Source organism: Leuresthes tenuis, unplaced genomic scaffold (assembly GCF_036924035.1).
Source record: "Leuresthes tenuis unplaced genomic scaffold, fLeuTen1.0.hap1 SCAF_19, whole genome shotgun sequence".
Taxonomy (NCBI): Eukaryota; Metazoa; Chordata; class Actinopteri; order Atheriniformes; family Atherinopsidae; genus Leuresthes; species Leuresthes tenuis.
Genome location: NW_027325373.1, coordinates 286,455 through 310,000, shown reverse-complemented (window position 1 = coordinate 310,000; position 23,546 = coordinate 286,455). Strand labels below are relative to the sequence as shown.

General features: G+C 45.1%; 1 protein-coding gene across 2 annotated transcripts; it reads right to left on the bottom strand.

Moving 5' to 3' along the window:
* Positions 1–4,262: 4,262 nt before the first annotated feature.
* man2a1 (mannosidase, alpha, class 2A, member 1) lies at positions 4,263–22,250 on the bottom strand. 2 transcript variants are annotated; one of them, XM_072371253.1, is made up of 24 exons: positions 22,046–22,250; positions 20,969–21,111; positions 20,603–20,836; positions 20,054–20,198; positions 19,899–19,986; positions 17,608–17,691; positions 17,309–17,436; positions 17,067–17,240; positions 16,061–16,247; positions 15,772–15,949; positions 15,182–15,372; positions 14,916–15,113; positions 12,825–12,939; positions 12,330–12,397; positions 12,089–12,257; positions 11,774–12,010; positions 11,556–11,684; positions 11,338–11,452; positions 11,108–11,241; positions 10,834–10,975; positions 9,800–9,933; positions 9,483–9,677; positions 5,398–5,508; positions 4,263–4,971 (listed from the first exon to the last, which is right to left on the bottom strand). In XM_072371253.1, exons 2-24 carry the CDS (start codon positions 21,107–21,109, stop codon positions 4,804–4,806), a joined length of 3,465 nt encoding a protein of 1,154 aa, XP_072227354.1. In that variant the 5' UTR covers positions 21,110–21,111; positions 22,046–22,250; the 3' UTR covers positions 4,263–4,803. The 2 variants fall into 2 exon arrangements, with proteins under 2 accessions (XP_072227354.1, XP_072227355.1); XM_072371254.1 differs by having other exon boundaries at positions 20,603–20,824.
* Positions 22,251–23,546: the final 1,296 nt, after the last annotated feature.

Sequence of the window (23,546 nt, the reverse complement as noted above, 5' to 3'; positions counted from 1 at the left end):
ATCTGAACCAGCTGCTGCGTTTCCCTCTGCCAGAACCAGACTGTGCTCGGTAAAAACCGTTCCATTCTCAACTCACAATGTGTAAAATACTCTCAGTGAGACAGGAAATGATGCTTCATCTCGTTCTCAGGCTTTACTGCGGACCTCTGTTACACCGGCTGGTTACACTGGAGACAGAAGAAGTGAAGGAGCTGGAGAGGCTGATGGATGAAGCACAGAGAGGATTACTGGAGGCTTTACAGGTGACCATAAAGAAGGGAGGATGGGAAGAGCAGAAAAGGAAGAAAAGGAAGAACAGGAAGGGTGAGAACAAAGAGCAGGGGAGCCTGAAGAAGATGAAACCGAGCTGAGTTTACTGGAACCAGAGAAAGTTTCTCACAGACACAACTCTCAGGTTGAGCTGCAGTTATTAATGAGAATAGGAGCATTTTATGGGTTCAAGTCTCCCAAAATTCATGAAAATCTGACTTTAAAGAACAGAAAATAAACTGGGCTCAGTTTTTTTATTTTAATCAATCTTTTCATTCTTGTTCAGTTTTTAGATTTAATTTCATCTCTACATTTATTTTAATTTATTGTTAACTTTGTGTTTCTTCTCTTCGGTGAAGCTTGTGAATAAAATATTCAGTTTTCATTTGTTTAATTTGATTTATGTTTCAGGCCAACAGAACCAACCTTTCAGGAGGTGTAAATATGTTTTCTTCTTTTCTTTAAATCAGTTTTATCTCATCCATCTCTCTGGAAACAAAGAGCAGCTACAAAAAGCTCAGATTTTTAACCGTCTTTGTTTAACTAAAGGAAATGATCGGATATGCCGAGGTCGGCTGTTGGTGAAGGTTTGGGTGGGTCAGGGTGCTGGTTTTGGACTTATTTCCGTTCATATCTTTGGAGGACTTCTTAAGTCTTTTTAACAGGATCTTCTCTATCTCTGCTCACTAAAGTGTATCTTTTACTTCCTGTTCTTCTTATATATTCTAATATCTTTATATCTTCTTATATCTGTGTGCTCGACAGAAGCTGTGTCATCAATTATCGTGTTTCACTGTAACATTTGTATTTCATGAATAAAGTAACAGTAACTCAGAGTTTAAAGCTGTATTTGAGTCTGATTCCTCCCCCATAAAACTCCTCCTGGGAGGTGTGGGTCCACAGCACGTGCACAGCATGTGCACAGCGTCACTTTGTGGAAGAACAGAACCACTGAGGGCGGGAGCACATTACGCCAGCTTTAAAATCATTCCATTGGCTCCCCGTACGCTTCAGGATAAATGTTAAGGTTCTTTTACTTGTTTTTAGATGTCTTAGCAGATATCTTATTTATCTTACTTACCTTTATCATATAAACCATATCATATCAACAGGGGAAGAATAGCCCGTTCCCCTACAATAGCCCGTTCCCCCAGAATAACCCCTTCCCCTACAATAGCCCGTTCCCCTAGAATAGCACATTCCCCTAGAATAGCCCGTTCCCCTAGAATAGCCCGTTCCCCCAGAATAGCCAGTTCCCCCGGAATAACCCGTTCCCCTACAATAGCCCGTTCCCCTAGAATAGCACATTCCCCTAGAATAACCCGTTCCCCTACAATAACCCGTTCCCCTGGAATAGCCCGTTCCCCCGGAATAACCCGTTCCCCTACAATAGCCCGTTCCCCCGGAATAGCCCGTTCCCCCGGAATAACCCGTTCCCCTACAATAACCCGTTCCCCTAGAATAACCCGTTCCCCCGGAATAGCCCGTTCCCCCGGAATAACCCGTTCCCCTACAATAACCCGTTCCCCTAGAATAACCCGTTCCCCCGGAATAGCCCGTTCCCCCGGAATAACCCGTTCCCCTACAATAACCCGTTCCCCTAGAATAACCCGTTCCCCTGGAATAGCCCGTTCCCCCGGAATAACCCGTTCCCCTGGAATAGCCCGTTCCCCCGGAATAGCCCGTTCCCCTACAATAACCCGTTCCCCTGGAATAGCCCGTTCCCCTGGAATAACCCGTTCCCCCGGAATAGCCCGTTCCCCTACAATAGCCCGTTCCCCTAGAATAGCCCGTTCCCCTACAATAGCCCGTTCCCCTGGAATAGCCCGTTCCCCTAGAATAACCCGTTCCCCTACAATAGCCCGTTCCCCTAGAATAACCCGTTCCCCTAGAATAACCCGTTCCCCTAGAATAACCCGTTCCCCTAGAATAACCCGTTCCCCTGGAATAGCCCGTTCCCCCGGAATAACCCGTTACCCTACAATAACCCGTTCCCCTGGAATAGCCCGTTCCCCTACAATAGCCTGTTCCCCCAGAATAGCCCGTTCCCCTGGAATAGCCCGTTCCCCTAGAATAACCCGTTCCCCCGGAATAACCCGTTCCCCTACAATAGCCCGTTCCCCTACAATAGCCCGTTCCCCTACAATAGCCCGTTCCCCTACAATAGCCCGTTCCCCTACAATAGCCCGTTCCCCTACAATAGCCCGTTCCCCCGGAATAACCCGTTCCCCTACAATAGCCCGTTCCCCTACAATAGCCCGTTCCCCTACAATAGCCCGTTCCCCTACAATAGCCCGTTCCCCTAGAATAACCCGTTCCCCTAGAATAACCCGTTCCCCTACAATAGCCCGTTCCCCTAGAATAGCCCGTTCCCCTACAATAGCCCGTTCCCCTACAATAGCCCGTTCCCCTAGAATAACCCGTTCCCCCGGAATAACCCGTTCCCCTACAATAACCCGTTCCCCTACAATAACCCGTTCCCCTACAATAGCCCGTTCCCCTACAATAGCCCGTTCCCCTACAATAGCCCGTTCCCCTACAATAGCCCGTTCCCCTACAATAGCCCGTTCCCCTAGAATAACCCGTTCCCCTAGAATAACCCGTTCCCCTACAATAGCCCGTTCCCCTAGAATAGCCCGTTCCCCTACAATAGCCCGTTCCCCTACAATAGCCCGTTCCCCTAGAATAACCCGTTCCCCCGGAATAACCCGTTCCCCTACAATAACCCGTTCCCCTACAATAACCCGTTCCCCTACAATAGCCCGTTCCCCTACAATAGCCCGTTCCCCTAGAATAACCCGTTCCCCCGGAATAACCCGTTCCCCTACAATAACCCGTTCCCCTACAATAACCCGTTCCCCTACAATAGCCCGTTCCCCTACAATAGCCCGTTCCCCTAGAATAGCCCGTTCCCCTACAATAGCCCGTTCCCCTACAATAGCCCGTTCCCCTACAATAGCCCGTTCCCCTAGAATAACCCGTTCCCCTAGAATAACCCGTTCCCCTACAATAGCCCGTTCCCCTAGAATAGCCCGTTCCCCTACAATAGCCCGTTCCCCTACAATAGCCCGTTCCCCTAGAATAACCCGTTCCCCCGGAATAACCCGTTCCCCTACAATAACCCGTTCCCCTACAATAGCCCGTTCCCCTACAATAGCCCGTTCCCCTACAATAGCCCGTTCCCCTACAATAGCCCGTTCCCCTACAATAGCCCGTTCCCCTACAATAGCCCGTTCCCCTAGAATAGCCCGTTCCCCTACAATAGCCCGTTCCCCTACAATAGCCCGTTCCCCTACAATAGCCCGTTCCCCTACAATAGCCCGTTCCCCTACAATAGCCCGTTCCCCTACAATAGCCCGTTCCCCTACAATAGCCCGTTCCCCTACAATAGCCCGTTCCCCTGGAATAACCCGTTCCCTTGGAATAGCGCGTTGAACTTGAGATGATTGGTTACTCTTGATTTGGGGGGGGGGGACGGGAAGGGGACTCCTATCGTAGTCTGTGATCTTTGCTTTGGTTACTGGTACTGTGTGATCTGTGGATAAAAACAGATTTTCTGAATCCAGATGTTTGACTGTAAAACATTGTTTGGGTTGGAAGTTACAGCTGGAACAGTCACACAGAAGGAGAAAAAAGCCGCCCCCCCCTGAATAAAACAGGTTGAAAGTCCCACATTACCACCAGATAACAGACATGTTTTATCTGAACTATCCTCTGAATTTGGATGTATTCATGTTGAAAATGTTCCAGTAAACTGATGAATGAAAATGAAATAAAACATCGTATCAGTGCGGCCGTTACTGAGCTAACAGGAAGTGTTTTTATATATATATATACAGTAATATATTCTGAGTGCTTATAAAACATCTTTTTGTTTCAGTGTTTATTCTGAACAGAATCTGCTGTTGGTGTCACATGTTCAGCTTCAGCGAAACCTTTTCTGTCAACATTTCACTTCTTAGGTTTTGTTTTGAAAAAGAAAATGTTAGAAATGACTGAAATAAAACTAAATTAGAATTAAAGAATAATTTATTTTGTATTTAAACACTAATTTCCCCACAAAATAAACAAGTAAACATTTTCAATAAATTCACAGAAGTAAAAACATATTCTTCATCATTTCACAGAAAATATAGAAAATCTCAACCTCAAAAAAATAGACAATTTTTCCCAGAATTCCCTTTTTCACAGCAATATTAATTTAAAACGTGTGAATCGGCATCACTACAAACGGATCAATAAACCTAATTGATCGCTTTCAGTGCACACGCTCACTGACATTCACTGGATTGGTCCCTTTGTGTTGCCGTAGCAACAGATTCAGCTTCAGTGTTTGTTCACCATGAATAAATAATCTGATGTTGGATGGCTCTTATCCTGAAAATCCTGACTTCCTGTTTCCTGTGTAACAGCTGACATTTTTAATTTCTTTTAAAAGTTTAAAGTGTCCAACTTTGTTTTGTAGCTGAGCTGTGCTCTGATTGGTCGCTCAGCTCTCAAAGTCTCAGCTCATTGGCTGCAGCAGCTCTGGGCAAAAATCCTAAAATTTGGTTTTCAGTCAATCTGCACTCGGAAAGCGCTGATCTCCATCGGCCGGAGGCGAGCAATGCGTGGCGACTGCTGCTGGGCGGAGTCCTGCTCGTCGTGGTCACGCAGCAAAGTGAAACCCGACCGCTGGACCAAACGGAACCGAAGAGGAGAGAAGAGATCGTCCAGGTTTACCTGAAATGACCAAAGAATAAGAAAACATATAAAACAACACGAGAGAAGAAAACGTTACAACTGGTTAATCAAACAAAACACCAGTGGTCTGATTCACAAAGGATTTTAGGCTGAAAGTAGCACCTAACTAAAGGAGAGATTAAAAGTCCTCGAAGTCAAACTTCACTCTTAGTGATTTATCCTTAGTATGAGCAGGTCTCAGCGGCTTTGTGGATCACTTTTAAGGAAAAGCTTGTAGCAGTAAGATAAAAAGCTTTGTGAATACGGCCACAGAAGAAGAAGAAGAAGAAGTTATGGTTGGTTAGACAAACAAAATCAGAGAAGAAGAAAACAGGTCATTTGAAAAGTGAAAGAAAACAAAAAGGAAATCTTTTGAAAACAGAAAGCATAAATAATGATATAAAAATGTGTGTGCGTTGTGTTCACCTCCTCGTGCACACTCCACGTGCACTGTGGCAGCGGCTCAGGGGTGGAGCTGCAGTCGAAACCCTTCCTGTGGAGGAGGAGAGCTACTTCCTGTGACGGGCTCTGTGCTTCCTGTTTACACAAAAAATTACCTTTTCACAAATTAAATTTCTTTGTTTATCAAAGAGAAAATGAACTAAAGTCTTTAACCAATCAGAGTGTTCCTGGGAGGAGCTAAACCAGGAAGCAGATTGTTCTGGAACTGGAGGCGTCACTCCACTGAATCAGCCCAAAGAACCAGTGGTCTCATACAGCGGCGGTTCATAACTACTAAAACCTGGAGTTAAAACACAACTAAAACATGGAGTTAAAACAACTAAAACGTGGAGTTAAAACACAACTAAAACATGGAGTTAAAACACAACTAAAACATGGAGTTAAAACAACTAAAACGTGGAGTTAAAACACAACTAAAACATGGAGTTAAAACACAACTAAAACATGGAGTTAAAACACAACTAAAACATGGAGTTAAAACACAACTAAAACATGGAGTTAAAACACAACTAAAACCTGGAGTTAAAACACAACTAAAACATGGAGTTAAAACACAACTAAAACCTGGAGTTAAAACACAACTAAAACCTGGAGTCAAAACACAACTAAAAAATGGAGTTAAAACACAACTAAAACATGGAGTTAAAACAACTAAAACATGGAGTTAAAACACAACTAAAACATGGAGTTAAAACACAACTAAAACCTGGAGTTAAAACATAACTAAAACCTGGAGTTAAAACAACTAAAACATGGAGTTAAAACACAACTAAAACCTGGAGTTAAAACACAACTAAAACCTGGAGTTAAAACAGAACTAAAACATGGAGTTAAAACACAACTAAAACCTGGAGTTAAAACACAACTAAAACCTGGAGTTTAGACATAACTAAAACCTGGAGTTAAAACAACTAAAACATGGAGTTAAAACACAACTAAAACATGGAGTTAAAACACAACTAAAACCTGGAGTTAAAACAGAACTAAAACCTGGAGTTAAAACACAACTAAAACCTGGAGTTAAAACACAACTAAAACATGGAGTTAAAACAGAACTAAAACCTGGAGTTAAAACACAACTAAAACCTGGAGTTAAAACACAACTAAAACGTGGAGTTAAAACAACTAAAACCTGGAGTTAAAACACAACTAAAACCTGGAGTTAAAACACAACTAAAACGTGGAGTTAAAACAACTAAAACCTGGAGTTAAAACAGAACTAAAACCTGGAGTTAAAACACAACTAAAACGTGGAGTTAAAACAACTAAAACCTGGAGTTAAAACACAACTAAAACCTGGAGTTAAAACACAACTAAAACGTGGAGTTAAAACACAACTAAAACCTGGAGTTAAAACACAACTAAAACCTGGAGTTAAAACAGAACTAAAACATGGAGTTAAAACACAACTAAAACCTGGAGTTAAAACACAACTAAAACCTGGAGTTAAAACACAACTAAAACCTGGAGTTAAAACAACTAAAACATGGAGTTAAAACACAACTAAAACATGGAGTTAAAACAACTAAAACGTGGAGTTAAAACACAACTAAAACCTGGAGTTAAAACACAACTAAAACCTGGAGTTAAAACAGAACTAAAACATGGAGTTAAAACACAACTAAAACCTGGAGTTAAAACACAACTAAAACCTGGAGTTAAAACAACTAAAACATGGAGTTAAAACACAACTAAAACCTGGAGTCAAAACACAACTAAAAAATGGAGTTAAAACACAACTAAAACATGGAGTTAAAACAACTAAAACATGGAGTTAAAACACAACTAAAACATGGAGTTAAAACACAACTAAAACCTGGAGTTAAAACATAACTAAAACCTGGAGTTAAAACAACTAAAACATGGAGTTAAAACACAACTAAAACCTGGAGTTAAAACACAACTAAAACCTGGAGTTAAAACAGAACTAAAACATGGAGTTAAAACACAACTAAAACCTGGAGTTAAAACACAACTAAAACCTGGAGTTTAGACATAACTAAAACCTGGAGTTAAAACAACTAAAACATGGAGTTAAAACACAACTAAAACATGGAGTTAAAACACAACTAAAACCTGGAGTTAAAACAGAACTAAAACCTGGAGTTAAAACACAACTAAAACCTGGAGTTAAAACACAACTAAAACATGGAGTTAAAACACAACTAAAACATGGAGTTAAAACACAACTAAAACCTGGAGTTAAAACACAACTAAAACGTGGAGTTAAAACAACTAAAACCTGGAGTTAAAACACAACTAAAACCTGGAGTTAAAACACAACTAAAACGTGGAGTTAAAACAACTAAAACCTGGAGTTAAAACAGAACTAAAACCTGGAGTTAAAACACAACTAAAACGTGGAGTTAAAACAACTAAAACCTGGAGTTAAAACACAACTAAAACCTGGAGTTAAAACACAACTAAAACGTGGAGTTAAAACACAACTAAAACCTGGAGTTAAAACACAACTAAAACCTGGAGTTAAAACAGAACTAAAACATGGAGTTAAAACACAACTAAAACCTGGAGTTAAAACACAACTAAAACCTGGAGTTAAAACACAACTAAAACCTGGAGTTAAAACAACTAAAACATGGAGTTAAAACACAACTAAAACATGGAGTTAAAACAACTAAAACGTGGAGTTAAAACACAACTAAAACCTGGAGTTAAAACACAACTAAAACCTGGAGTTAAAACAGAACTAAAACATGGAGTTAAAACACAACTAAAACCTGGAGTTAAAACACAACTAAAACCTGGAGTTAAAACACAACTAAAACCTGGAGTTAAAACAAAACTAAAACCTGGAGTTAAAACACAACTAAAACATGGAGTTAAAACAACTAAAACATGGAGTTAAAACACAACTAAAACATGGAGTTAAAACAACTAAAACGTGGAGTTAAAACACAACTAAAACCTGGAGTTAAAACACAACTAAAACCTGGAGTTAAAACAGAACTAAAACCTGGAGTTAAAACACAACTAAAACCTGGAGTTAAAACAGAACTAAAACATGGAGTTAAAACACAACTAAAACCTGGAGTTAAAACACAACTAAAACCTGGAGTTAAAACACAACTAAAACCTGGAGTTAAAACACAACTAAAACCTGGAGTTAAAACACAACTAAAACCTGGAGTTAAAACACAACTAAAACGTGGAGTTAAAACACAACTAAAACGTGGAGTTAAAACACAACTAAAACGTGGAGTTAAAACACAACTAAAACGTGGAGTTAAAACACAACTAAAACGTGGAGTTAAAACACAACTAAAACCTGGAGTTAAAACACAACTAAAACCTGGAGTTAAAACACAACTAAAACATGGAGTTAAAACACAACTAAAACCTGGAGTTAAAACAGAACTAAAACCTGGAGTTAAAACACAACTAAAACATGGAGTTAAAACAACTAAAACATGGAGTTAAAACACAACTAAAACATGGAGTTAAAACAACTAAAACCTGGAGTTAAAACACAACTAAAACCTGGAGTTAAAACACAACTAAAACATAGAGTTAAAACACAACTAAAACCTGGAGTTAAAACACAACTAAAACCTGGAGTTAAAACACAACTAAAACATGTAGTTAAAACACAACTAAAACCTGGAGTTAAAACACAACTAAAACCTGGAGTTAAAACACAACTAAAACATGGAGTTAAAACACAACTAAAACCTGGAGTTAAAACACAACTAAAACCTGGAGTTAAAACACAACTAAAACATGGAGTTAAAACACAACTAAAACATGGAGTTAAAACAACTAAAACCTGGAGTTAAAACAACTAAAACCTGGAGTTAAAACACAACTAAAACGTGGAGTTAAAACACAACTAAAACCTGGAGTTAAAACACAACTAAAACCTGGAGTTAAAACAGAACTAAAACCTGGAGTTAAAACACAACTAAAACGTGGAGTTAAAACAACTAAAACGTGGAGTTAAAACAACTAAAACGTGGAGTTAAAACAACTAAAACGTGGAGTTCGCTGTCAGCTGTTTCAGGGTCGCACACACGTCCAGGTGCAGCTCTCACCTGTGGGTCCTCCAGCGTCCTCAGGTTCAGCAGGTGGAGGTCGCACGGCAGTGACGAGCTGAGCGGCAGGAAGCGGCCGAGCTTTGGCCGCTGGCTGTCGCTCGGGGCAACCATGGTGATGGGCGGGTGGCAGAGGGACAGCGAGGCCAGGTGTGCGAGCAGGGACAGGTGTTCAACCGAGGCTCCTCCCACTTCCTGTCAGGAAAAGAAAAAAATTACTCTCACGAGATACCTGAGAAATAAACACTAATTACCATAAAGGGAGCTACACCCCCTCACCTGAGCCCCTCCTCCCCGCTTAAACCACACCCCCTCACCTGAGCCCCGCCCCCTCTGTCCTCCAGCAGCAGGTGATAGACGCTCGCTGTCAGTTTGTTGTCGGTGACGCCCTGACCGAGGCCGCGGTTATCGTCCTGCTGCAGCTTCCGGTCCAGCACCACCTCCAGCTCACCTGCACAGGTACAGATCAAAGCTCACATTAACGCTAACGTTAGCATAGCTCTTGCCCAGCTGTGGGACTCTGAAAACAAACCGCTGTCAGCCGGTTGGAGTACGTATAGAACTGCGGGGGCCTTTAATCATCCATCACACCCCCTCAAAGGAAAAGCAAACCTGTCCCAAAGACTGAAACCTGGCCGGAGGGAGCGAGGCCCTCAAAAAATTCCCCGTAGACGATGTTTTCTATGACCTTCAACATCCTCCCGTCCCGTACCACCGGCCCCAAAAACCCAACCATGTGCATGAGAGCACACAGAGAAGGTGTGGCAAGGCGATAAAAAGCTCCAGATCTCATCTGTCCACCACCTGCTCCTGATATCTGATCAATATTCTACATTTTAGCTGCTGTAATGGTGCTGCGTTCACTGTCCCGGGATTCTTTGTTTCACTCATCATCGAAGCCGAGGCGCCATCTCATTAGCAGCAGGTGAGTCCCACCGGACGTGCACTCACCTGGACGTGCACTAACCCGGTCGTGCACTCACCCGGTCGTGCACTCACCCGGTCGTGCACTCACCCGGCCGTGCGCTCCCCCGGTCGTGCACTCCCCCGGTCGTGCACTCACCCGGACGTGCACTCACCCGGACGTGCACTCACCCGGACGTGCACTCACCCGGTCGTGCACTCACCCGGACGTGCACTCACCCGGTCGTGCACTCACCTGGACGTGCACTCACCCGGACGTGCACTCACCCGGTCGTGCACTCACCTGGACGTGCACTCACCCGGACGTGCACTCACCCGGACGTGCACTCACCCGGTCGTGCACTCACCCGGTCGTGCACTCACCCGGACGTGCGCTCCCCCGGTCGTGCACTCACCCGGACGTGCACTCACCCGGTCGTGCACTCACCTGGACGCAGTGATGCGACGCCCTGACTCTGAGCCGACAACAGCGACAGACGACTCATCGGGTCCTGCAGGAACGCCGATGAGGTCATGGGGTAAAAGTTGGCCTGCAGGGGGAGTTTCTCCAGAGTGCGGCGCTGCTGCATCTGTATCAGTAATAAATTACAGGCAAAGGGAGCGTTCACGAGGGATCAATCAGCAGGCGGTCGACCTCTACCAGCGCGTGACATCACAGTAGCAGAAGCATCTGATTGACCAGAATGAAAGCAGATAAGCACCTGGAAACCGTTGAGGTCGCTGTAGAAACGGTTGCCGCTGGCAACACTGCTGACAAGTCTCATAACGAGCTCGCGGTTGGCCTCTGACCTGATGTCCACCATGTTGGAAATCTGAAGGGATTTCCCAGCATGCCCTGGGACAGACAGACCAGACTCTGCTTGTTAAATATTCAGTGAAGTTAAAGTTTTTAAGTTAAGAACCCAGAGTTAAATCATTCAGAACTCGTTACCGTCCAGGTGGAGGAGCCGCACTGTGTGTGTGAAGTGTCGGAAACAGGAAGTGATCTCAGAGAAGATCGGGCCTCTGGTGACCCGGACCAGGGGGGGCTCAGAAGACGAGTACAGCTGCGGGAGGATGAGAGACATTCCCAATTAATCAGATGCCGGACAGGGAGAGTCTGACTGGTCCAGCTCCTGGTCCAGCTCCTGGTCCAGCTCCTGGTCTCACCTGAGCCCCCTCCGCCCCCGGCAGGAACAGGTAAGCTCCACTCTTGTCCCGGTATCTTTCAGTTCTGGTTCCATACCACAGGAACTGGACCTGGACCTGACGGACCAGACCGGACCGGAGACGGAGCTTCTGGATATATATAAAAAAAAGACGTCATAAAGATTAAAACTGCTCCATCGTGTTTAATCAAACTGTGTTTCCATGGGAACGTGTCTGACCTGCAGCAGCCCGGTGTCCTGTGAGCTCCATATCTGGAGGTGCCGGTTGCTAAGCGACAGTGGGGCGTTGACCTCAGATCCCTCCAGGTGGGACACCTGGAAGTGTTCAGAGAGCACAGATGCTGAGTTTCCGTGACGATGGACGGTGTAGCGGGCCCGGGGGGTGGCGCCAGCTGATGCCTTGGTCACATGATACGTGACGAGCGCCAGAGGAGGAAGCTCAGCGATGAAGGAGAGCTGGAGGAAGAAGAACAAACCGAGAAAGTTAAAATGAGCTGATGCGATCAATGAACTGATCCCTGATCCGCGCTTCACCTGGAAGGCCTCTGTGGACACTTGGCCTGGCTCCACCCACACCGCCGAGATCTGAGCAGCCATAGGCCGACCCGTTTCTGCGTCAACAACATGAGCATCTGGGGAGTCGACGACCGCACTGATGACAGAGGAGCGCAGCTGCTCCGTGGGGTTAAAGACGACCAATGACCTGGAACAAAGAACAGAAATCAATACCTGCGTTAAGCTATTCTAGCTCCTCCATGAAGCTCCGCCCCTTTACCTCGGCTCATCACTGAGCGTGAGCGGCGTCTTCTGAGGCAGAGCGTCGTGCGCCGAGATCACCTCATCCTGAAAAATCACCACATCAAAATCTGTCCACAGGCCGACAAAAACAGCAGTTTCCATGTTTAACACAGGTGAGAGCAGGTGAGCTCAGGTGAGCTCAGGTGAGCTCAGGTGAGCTCAGGTGAGCGCAGGTGAGCTCAGGTGAGCTCAGGTGAGCTCAGGTGAGCTCAGGTGAGCGCAGGTGAGCGCAGGTGAGCTCAGGTGAGCTCAGGTGAGCTCAGGTGAGCGCAGGTGAGCTCAGGTGAGCTCAGGTGAGCTCAGGTGAGCGCAGGTGAGCTCAGGTGAGCGCGGAGCCACACATCTGCACCTGAGATCGAGCAGAACCTCAGGAAAACAAGAGCCCAGCAGGGAAAACACACCTGAGTGTCGCTTCTGCCGCCTCTTTACAAAATAAAAAACAACACAACATTTACACATCTGATGAGGTCACCATTTGAAAGAAGGGTTTTGATTGGTCATGGTGGTACTGGCTCTTATCCAGCAGGGTGAGCCAGTGGGCGGAGCTCTGCAGCACCTGGTGCAGGTTCAGAATGGCGTGAAACATCCTGTAAAACAAATGTTCAGTCAGATTTTTACTGTTTGAATGAACCGACAGCCTGAACAAAGTGCTGTTAATCTTTTAACGTGCTCAAATAAAACTACTCACAAACAGCACGCTAACAACATGCTAACATCACACTAATATGTTAACATCACACTAACATCATGCTAACATCAATAACCAAATGGGAGTGATGGAAAACTAATGTTAGATGCAAAAACTAAACGGATGCGTTTGATGGGTGGCTAATGCTAAACGCTAACTGTTCACACTAAACGAGTCGGTACCTGCAACTGTTGGCTGTGGCGACAGGTCCTTCAACAGAGAGCATGGAAAGAAAATGGGACAAAACAGGCTAACGCTAAAGAAGCTACACAGGTCCTATGGTGTTAAGAAGGGTTCTTTTTTTTATAATAGGAAGCAAAAAAGAAAAAACAAAAAGAACGTCATTACAACATTTACATCAGTAACTCTACAGTATTTTACCGTAATCATGTTTGCAACATTTCACAGTTTTATGACTTCAAACCCTTTAGCTCTATTCATCTTGACATGCTAACACATCGGTTTTGTTAGCTTTTCGTTCCTTCCACATGGCTAACAAACATGTAATACAGTTAATTTAGCTTCTGCCCTAAAACGATCCACATATGCTCTCTGATCTATGCAAACATGCTAATTCCAATGTTTCTGGGACTCAAACCCGTGCAACTGTGACACCAACCTACAGCTAATTCCAATGTTCTGTGTTAATACAAGTTTATACCTTTTAGATGAACATGTTGACTTTTACCAATGCTGACACCAGGTAAGTGTAAAAGTCATATTAACTACTCCTTTAATCACGCTGCTGATGACATCACAGCCATTTAGCTCTCAGACCAGGTTAAGCAGCCAAAGGAACGAATCTTGTACCTTTGTTTCTGCTTTCTGTTTAAGATTCTTTTCGTGTCCAGCTTCCTTCCAGGCAGACTGCTGAATAGCAGAGGTAATGTGGAGTAATACGTGGCCGGGTTGCTGCTACAGTGAGGCTGAGATATTCAACGTTAAGCACCACAGACTCAACGGGTTCTTTTTCTCCACTGAATCAAACTGAAGAATTTATGGGATCCATTGGTTCCTTTAGCTCAGCTAACTTGTATAAATTGGCCTTAGTAAGCCTTAATACTGACACAAGGAATTGGACAGGATGTTGCTTTGATAGCCCTGGATAAGAGACTCTGAACCATCTCATGTTGATTCTCCTCCACAGCTCATAAAATCTGTTAAAATGCAGACTTTAAAAAGAAAAGGAGGTAATGAATTAAAGGAGTGCAGTGAATATGAGCCCAGAGCTGTTGTATCATTACAGCATCTTATTCAGCGATGCCAGCAGAAGAAGTTCACAGTTGGTGTAGTTCTGGATAAAATCTGAGGTTTAAAATAAATCCTCAAACTAGTTTTATAAAATAAGTATTTAATGCTTTCAGGTTTAAGTCCCGTTTAAAACTAACACCATGAGCTCAGTGGCATAAACTGTATATTAGTGAACATACGTTAAAGGTTTCTCTACCTTCTACTCTCATAACAACTCATTTGTTTTGTATTTTAATTCATAAAAGTTCTTCTTTAACCTCTAAATAACATAAATATAATTGTGTTTGTTCGATCGGTCACACCTACTTCACTCAGATATGATTAAACTACTTTATCTAACAGCTCCACATTCTGTAGAACAGACCTTAAAAGCTCCTGTTTCCAGCTGGGAACAGTGGAATGGATCAGAAACTCAGAGAAACAGCCCAGAGGCAGAAGATGCTCCCGGTCAGCTGATCTGTCAGCTGCTGAATGATGTTTTAAAATCAGGGAAGAAAGAAAACTCAGAAGAGCTGAAACTAACTTTGATTTCTCATGTTTTCCGTTTCATCTAATTAACCATCTGAGTGAACTTCCTGTTAGAGCCTGTGACTCCATAGCAACCAGTGAACAGGAAGTGGTCACCTGGTGCCGTAATCAACCACCACCGGGTCGCGGGCCGTGCCGGTCACGGCGTCGTGGTGCTGGAACAGTGCTAGGCTCCGCCTACCCATCGTCAGACGTTGGAAATGTTCACGTGCTGGAAAACCTGCAGCCAGGCGACCGTCGCCATGGAAACGATGCATATCAGCCAGCGTGAGGCTGAACAGGATTTCAGTCGCCCTGCGGGGGAGAAGAAGTTAGCACCTGCGGAAACACCGGTACGAACACGCCGGTGAGCGCGACCTCACCTGAGCGTGGACTCCAGCGTCCTGTCGAGCCGTTTGTAGAACGGTCGGGAGGTGAAGTATCCGCTCCAGTAGTGATCGTCTCGGTCGGCGTACGTGAAGAAGTCTCCACGGAGTGTCGGCAAAATAGTTTCCGAAGTGCTCAGCCGCCGGTGAAGAGCAGCGAAGTAATCAGACAAGGTCCCGAAACGCGCCTGAAAACCGACCACAGAAGAAGAGCAGGCTAAGTATAAAAAGCAAAGGGCGTTTTATTCCAGAGTTCTGTCATACGAGTTCATCTAGTCTTTAACGTTTCTACACGCAAACAGATAAAATCACATTTGTCAAATTAAATATAATCCATCAAAATATGTCCATGAAAAGAATCACGAATCAGCTGCCACACACTTGTTCTCAGGTGTCCCACAAGGTTCTATCCATGGCCCACTATCATTCCATCTTACGTCAGCCATCTGTACTCCTAACTGCTAAATCCTGCTGCTACACGTATGCAGATGACCCTGTTATTTAAGTGCTGCTACAGCTGCTAAACTGTGCTCACTCCTATTGGTCTAATCAAGCCCCGCCCCCTCCCAGGTGTCCCAGCAGCTCACCTTGATGTGGAGCTCCGGGTGCTGGTCGAAGTAGTCAAACAGCTTCTGGTAGTTGCTGAACTGAGCGTCCCACTCGCTGGACTCCACGTAACGGAAGTCGTCGCCAAGAGGAACGAGAAGAACGGGAGAGCGGAAGAGGCGGGACTTCTGCCGGTACTGGTCCAACAGGAGGAGAGCTCTGAGAGGACCACAGAGTGATCGGTACCAGATCAATCAGCCTTACAGTCATAATCAGTGAGAGCGGTTCACAGTGTCACAAATAAACCCTTTGGCCCCGCCCCCCACTCACCTCTCCTGGACGTTCTGCTCTGTGATTGGCTGCGGTGGGATCCTCCATGGACAGAAGACACGCCCCCCCGGCAGCCGGTGAAAGTCAAACTGACAACAGACGGCCGGGTTCGGACCACACGTGTGCGGCACATCGTAGCTGTAGAACGGCATCATGTGACACGTGATGTCACTGCGGGAGGAGGAGTCTGAGACACAGGAAGTGGGCGGAGTCAGACAGGAAGGAGATTTTTATTCTCATCAGAGGGCTGTGGAGGACCACGGGAAGAGATTTCACCTCTCAGGTTCCTTCTGCTCCGAGCTCATACAAAGGAACAGAACCAAGCCGCTGGTTCAGATATGAGGAACGGACCTGGGTTAAGATCAGAACTCAGAACCTCGGTGGCCAGCAGCATCAAGTTCATGAGGGAGTCTGAACTCTGAGGTTTACAGTAAAGCCAAACATACTGACCAGAACCTGCCTTCAGACTCACATCATCCATCAAAACTGGCCGTCACCAGAACTCTACACCACCGGGCTGAGAGTGGACCGACCAAGGCTGAGGAAAAACATCAGCACTCAGAGAAAGCTCTTCCAACCTGTGGATACCCAAACCTTTCAGATCCAAGAAGAAGTCGTCCATCCGGCCTTATTCAGCTCTGAGGGTCACATGACCTGGATGACCTTAATGTGACCACGTTCTTATTATTATTATGAACAATAAATCGCCGCTGACTTTCCATCTTATGAGAGAGAATTAATTACATTTGGTTCAAACAACAGGAAGTCAGCCATTTTGAATCCCACTCTGAGGTTATTTCTGACCCTTTCCACGCTCCGTGGGTCTGATGTTGACCTCTGGAGGTTCTGGGTTCAACGAGCGTCAGGGCAGCTCGGTTTGTGTCATGAAGCAGGAGGTGGAAGCATTTCCCCTGAACTGAACGGTTTTCAGCTGATCTGAGGGGAGTTCGGCTGGATTATGATCAGAAATGTTTCCTCTGAACCTTAGAATAATAAACGCTCTCACCCCAGCTCTGTCGCCACTGAAACTCCAGCGTCCGTTGCTGGGCGAAGTGCTTCTTCACAGCGTAGTGGACCCTCTGGATGACCATGTTGCTAAGCCCCGCCCCCTTCAGCAGGTAGGTCATGGAGGGGGAGTGGCCGAATGGGTCCACGGCCCAGCCGCTACTCGGCGTCACGCCTGTGAACAGAGAGTTAGCATCAGAGACGGCGGCTGGCGCCGACGAGACAGCCACCGGTGACACTCACCCAGGTGAGTCTGCAGCCACTGGTGACCCTCCATCAGCTGATCCAGCAGAGCGAAGTAATGCGAGTTGGCCTCGTCCGCCATCACCCAGCCGCCCGTCACCAGCTCCAGCTGCCCCGCCTCCAGCAGGCTGACCAATCAGAGAGCGGCACCAGAGGAAAACAGTTACACTCAGTTTCCTGCACGTGTTTCTGCTTTTGGATCAGATCCATTTCATTTAGAAACGTAAAAACTGATGTTTCACAGCTTCAGAACACAGGAAATAAACCAGAGCAGCTGTTCTTTTAGGGGTGAAGGCTACCGTTTGACCATCGCTCTCTTCTGCTCGTCAATGCCGTTCCACCATTTGGAGAAGAAGCTGATTTCAGCCCAAATCATCTTCCTCCTGCGGAGCAGAAACATGGATCAATAAGTGACAGCGCAACGGGAACCGGTCCACAAACTGACCTGGAAACAGTTTAAAGAGAGAATCTGACCTGCTTCTGTTCGTGTTTTATAGATTTTAACTTTTCTCTGAGCTCCCTGCTGTCTACAAACTGACCTGGAAACAGTTTAAAGAGAGAATCTGACCTGCTTCTGTTCGTGTTTTATAGATTTTAACTTTTCTCTGAGCTCCCTGCTGTCTACAAACTGACCTGGAAACAGTTTAAAGAGAGAATCTGACCGGCTTCTGTTCGTGTTTTATAGATTTTAACTTTTCTCTGAGCTCCCTGCTGTCTACAAACTGACCTGGAAACAGTTTAAAGAGAGAATCTGACCTGCTTCTGTTCGTGTTTTATAGATTTTAACTTTTCTCTGAGCTCCCTGCTGTCCACAAACTGACCTGGAAACAGTTTAAAGAGAGAATCTGACCGGCTTCTGTTCGTGTTTTATAGATTTTAACTTTTCTCTGAGCTCCCTGCTGTCTACAAACTGACCTGGAAACAGTTTAAAGAGAGAATCTGACCGGCTTCTGTTCGTGTTTTATAGATTTTAACTTTTCTCTGAGCTCCCTGCTGTCTACAAACTGACCTGGAAACAGTTTAAAGAGAGAATCTGACCGGCTTCTGTTCGTGTTTTATAGATTTTAACTTTTCTCTGAGCTCCCTGCTGTCCACAAACTGACCTGGAAACAGTTTAAAGAGAGAATCTGACCTGCTTCTGTTCGTGTTTTATGGATTTTAACTTTTCTCTGAGCTCCCTGCTGTCCACAAACTGACCTGGAAACAGTTTAAAGAGAGAATCTGACCTGCTTCTGTTCGTGTTTTATGGATTTTAACTTTTCTCTGAGCTCCCTGCTGTCCACAAACTGACCTGGAAACAGTTTAAAGAGAGAATCTGACCTGCTTCTGTTCGTGTTTTATAGATTTTAACTTTTCTCTGAGCTCCCTGCTGTCCACAAACTGACCTGGAAACAGTTTAAAGAGAGAATCTGACCGGCTTCTGTTCGTGTTTTATAGATTTTAACTTTTCTCTGAGCTCCCTGCTGTCCACAAACTGACCTGGAAACAGTTTAAAGAGAGAATCTGACCGGCTTCTGTTCGTGTTTTATGGATTTTAACTTTTCTCTGAGCTCCCTGCTGTCCACAAACATTTGAACACATCGGTGAGACGCTGCAGCAGAACCGACACCTAAAGGGTTCTTCTGCAGATAAACATGGTCTGATCGAGCTGAGCAGGTGGAACAGAACCCACTGATTCTGCTGCAGAATCTTCTTTTGTAAAAAGCCACCTGCAGCTTGCTCCTGTAGCTGTGGACAGTTTCCACACAACAGAAGGTGGACCCAGCTCTTTGGGTTCTGTCTCCACACTCCTGCAGATCTGTCCCCACGGTTCCCCGCGGTGCCGAATCGCCACGGTTCTACCGTGGAATACGATACTAACTGGCTAATATTCGGCTGTATGCTCTACAGGCTGAAGAATGAAGAGTTAAAAGATGTTAAAGCTCCTAGAAAATATATAAAAATATAGTTTTCAGGGGGAATCGGTTCCTGTTTATTGCATTTTCTCCTCTATGGTTTATTATGTTGGAGAAGAAGCATTTTTGTCCAATAGATTTTTTAAAAGACTTTGTTATCCTAAGTCCATTGTTTATATTAGTATTAAGTTTATCGTCCACATAACAACATACATAACTAGAAAATTTCTGAAGAAACTTTGATGGGTGCCCAGCTGCTGCCCGTCCACAGACAGAGACACAGAGAGGCTGGTAGTAGCCAGTCAAGCATTATATGATCATAATCCAGTCTGAAATATGAGATTCTGGCTTGTTCTGGTGAAATCTGACACATAAGGCCCTGCCTTTGGCATTGGGCTCACATATTTAATAAGTATTTATTACTAGTACAAATACTTTGCAGTTCATAGTAATAATGAAAAGCATCGCGATAACACCCGGAACCGTGATAATTTGTCTGGTATCGTATCACTTATTCTGGCATCGGGACTCCAGTCGCTGCTTCCAGAACTGCTGTGATTGGCTCCTGCAGGCAGGTGGTCAGCAGGGAGCGCTGAGAGTTTTAAATATCAACCGATCATCGTTCCATTAAAATCTGGTTAACGGTGCAGCCCTGACACGTGGTCATAAACCCGGTTCCTGCAGACAGGAAGTACCTGCTGTCCTGGCCCAGCTTCAGCAGCATGTTGTCCAGGATGTGTCGGGTCTGGTCCTGGAAGTACCGGTCAAACGTCTTCAGCCAGCCTGAAATGAGCACCTGTGTCAGTTCATCCACACACACACCTGAGCAGGTGACCTGATTCCCACCCACCAGGGTCGTTGTGCGAGTGTGGAACCAGGAACAGCTCCAGTGGCTGCTCCGCCCACTCGTCGCTACGGTAACTGATCTCAAAGCCCTGCTTCCAGGCGCCGCCATCGGGGTTGTCGAAGCGCAGGAGGTCGTAAACATCCAGCAGCTGAGAAACAAACAAAGCGTTGTGCAGCTCATACGGCAGAAACATCACAGGAAGCTGGACTTTTACTCAATCTGTATCTTTTATGGTTTCTACACAATAACAGCTTCAGTTTGATGATTTTTGGGACTTTTCCTTCAGGCTACAGTGACAACATTCAGAAACTCAGTTTCTCCTCTACATTTACAGTTTTTACAGTTTTCTTTCACCCAGGCAGTGAGCTTCCTCTTCAGATTTGGAGGTGAGGCGTCTCTAACCTGCCATGAAAGCTAATAAATACACATCGATTAGGGTTAACCCTAACCGATGAATACAAGAATCTGCAGATTTTCAACCTTTTCAATCCAGCTTTTTTCACACAGGCTCCGTTTCTGTAGAATATAATCTGTCACATCAGTGAAGTTAACCTGCACTCCGTCAGCAGCGTTCTTCATCTCTTCAGCCAATCGGCAACCAGGAAACGCCCCCGCTCTGCGGTGGGCGGAGTCGGAGCTGTCATTGGCCCCGCCTCTTCCCGTTTCCAGCGATTTGTGCTGAAACAGGGCGTCACGCAGCTTTGCCACCAGACGGTTGTTGTTTTTGAGGAGAAGCTCCAACCTATCGATCTTCTCCTGGAGGCGGGACAAATCCTGAAGAGAGACCTTTGATTGGTTTAATAATATCTGACTAATTTATTTATCTATGAAAAAAGTCTTATTTTCATGTTTCATAAGCGGCGCTTTACTGTGAAATAACCTGAAACAGGAAGTGCTTGTTGCCTGTTTGTGACCTACTTCGTCCACCTGTCCAACAGGTGTGTCCCCGTGGCCCCGAGGCTCCGTTCCCTGCATCAAATCCAGCATGCGGTAGAGTGACATCACGGCTAAGCAGAAGACTCCGCCCACCAGCACAGCCAGAACCCGCCCCCTCTTCATCGCTGTCAGAACAAACAGACGTGATGTCAGAGACGAGGAAGCTCCTCTGATTGGACCATCTGTGATCACATGATCAGACTGAGCTCTTCAAAACACAGCTGGTCCACAGCAGCAGCAGGTGGTGCTGCTGAGGTCCAGTTTCTGTACCAGCAGAACCTGAGCCAAATGTTCTGGGATTCAGATGTGGCTCCTGGAACGAGTCGTAACCAGGCGTGAAGATTTCACATTTACCTCAGCGTTTACCAGACAAACCTCCTAAGTAATGAGGACTGGAACCTGTGGGCCCGGTCCAGCAGCGAGCACACGGCCCTGTGGGGGGGGTTTGGGGAGGTTGACCCTGACAGGAAGTTTAGGATCCAGCTGCAGGTGAGTGGTGGAAGTCCCAGATATGCCAGTTTGGACACCAGTCCTGGGAGGATGCTGAGCTAATGGAGCTAACATTAGCGAACTGAGATGGGCCCAAGTCTGCTGGTGTGCAACAGCGCTGCTGGGGGGAAGTTCTTCTGACTCTCAGTGATGGTTTTTTGGCAGCAGGGCTACAGTAGAGGACCTAAGGCAGCTGCAGCTGTTTCTGTAGAACATCTTTTGAACATCTGGAGTTTCAGACCCACATCAGAGCTTTTCCTGAGTCATGAAGCAGTTTCCCTCCACCAGACTTTAACCGAGAGATGTTTGTCAAGAGGAGATGATGGCAGGTCGTTTTCTGTCAGAGTTCTTCTTCTGCGGCAGAATAAGTGCAGACTGACTGCAGCACCACCTGCTGGTGTCTGCGGCTCACCTGTTGGACAGGTAACCGACACTCCGGGTTCATTCTGATCATCAGCTTAACCAGATGTCCAGATCTCTTCTGAACTCCTCTTCCAGGTGTCAGTGCACCTGTCTGTGAAGGACTCCGAAGTTTAAAGTTTTAGAAAAACGATCGGATCGGAACTTTACCTGATAAACTTTAGCCCTCCTCTTCCGCACTTCCGGGTTGGATTAAAAACAGCAGCAGGTATCGTGCTCCGCTCCACCTGCGTGGTGAAAAATCCGTGAGGTCAGTCCTGCGGGACAAAGAAAAGAGAACCAACAGAAGAAGAAAAAATAAGTTTTTTAAATATTTTTTCCGCTCAACATCACAAGCGCTCGCTGCAGCCGACGCGCCTGCGCACAACGGCTTGTTTTGCGGATTTCCGGTTTGGTTCCCTGAGTCAGCATTGTGGTGACGTCACTTCCTTTTTGTCGATAAGTTGTTGTTTTTTTCATTCTCGGTATTTATTTATTTAATTTGTTTTGCAGAAAAACATATTTAAAAAAAATCATAATCTATCCTCTGGAAACAGAAGCTACAGACAAAGTTTTCTGTTGTGGATCTTTCATCTGCCTTATAACTTTAATTAAATCCAGCTTTGAACAATCAGGAAGAGGAAAAAAATCTTAAAATGTGGTCGTTATATTTCTAGTTTCTGAAGATCCAGAGAGCTGGAAAGACGTGTTATCGTCGTGTTCCTTTAAGCTGATTTATTAAAGTTCAGTTACATTCAATTTTAGAGGAACCTAAATAAAATAGTTTTTCTCCTCTTATGTAAAATATGTTGTTCCACATCATAGGAGTAAAATTGTGTTTGTAAAGAGTTTTATTTTTCATACACTAATACCTGCACATGATTATCTGCTGTTTTAAAGGGTGAAAATAACATCCATCTTCTGCCGCTTCTCGGGGGACATTCCACCCTTCTCCACCTGAGGACCATTAGGGTTAACCCCTAACCCGGTCAACGATGGAGGCCCATTCGGACTCAGTGCCCCCCCCCAGGGTTTAAGTTAGAGCTCCTTCTGACAGCAGACCCTCACAATATGTTTGGGCCTGCCAGGTCTGATCGGCATAACATCTTTACAGAAATTTAACACGAAATCACTCAAGTTGCTTATTATTCCTGATAAAACTGTAATGAATGTAATGTAAATTCATCTTTCTTAGAATCTCCCAAAGACTGAGAAATTCCTTAAATATTTTATAATCCAAATTAAGTTACTGGTCTTAAATGATCAATAATTGTTTCATCTTGTTTGGTTTTAGAATAAAATGATCAAAGCCTCTTTGATGTAAATTCTCTTCACTCATAACCATCTCATGAAGTCATGAAACCATTTTCTTCACAGCTCTTTCAGTTCTTAGAACCTGTTTCTGATTCAGACACCTGTACGTCAGACAGGAAGTTATGTCATCGCTGTGGTCATGTGTCACCATTTCTCTCTCATCTGATTGGAGCTTTGAGTCATGTGACCTCGTGATGTGATTTTAGGCAGAGCACCTGTTCAAGGAAGGTTTAAAAACCTTCAAGGTGTGAAACCATGTTGCATTCAGGGTCTGTCGGGTCATCTCTGTATCAGTTTACACTGCTGACAGTGTTTACTGATCACTGTCGTTTCTGATCAGTCAGTTCAGATCGATTGA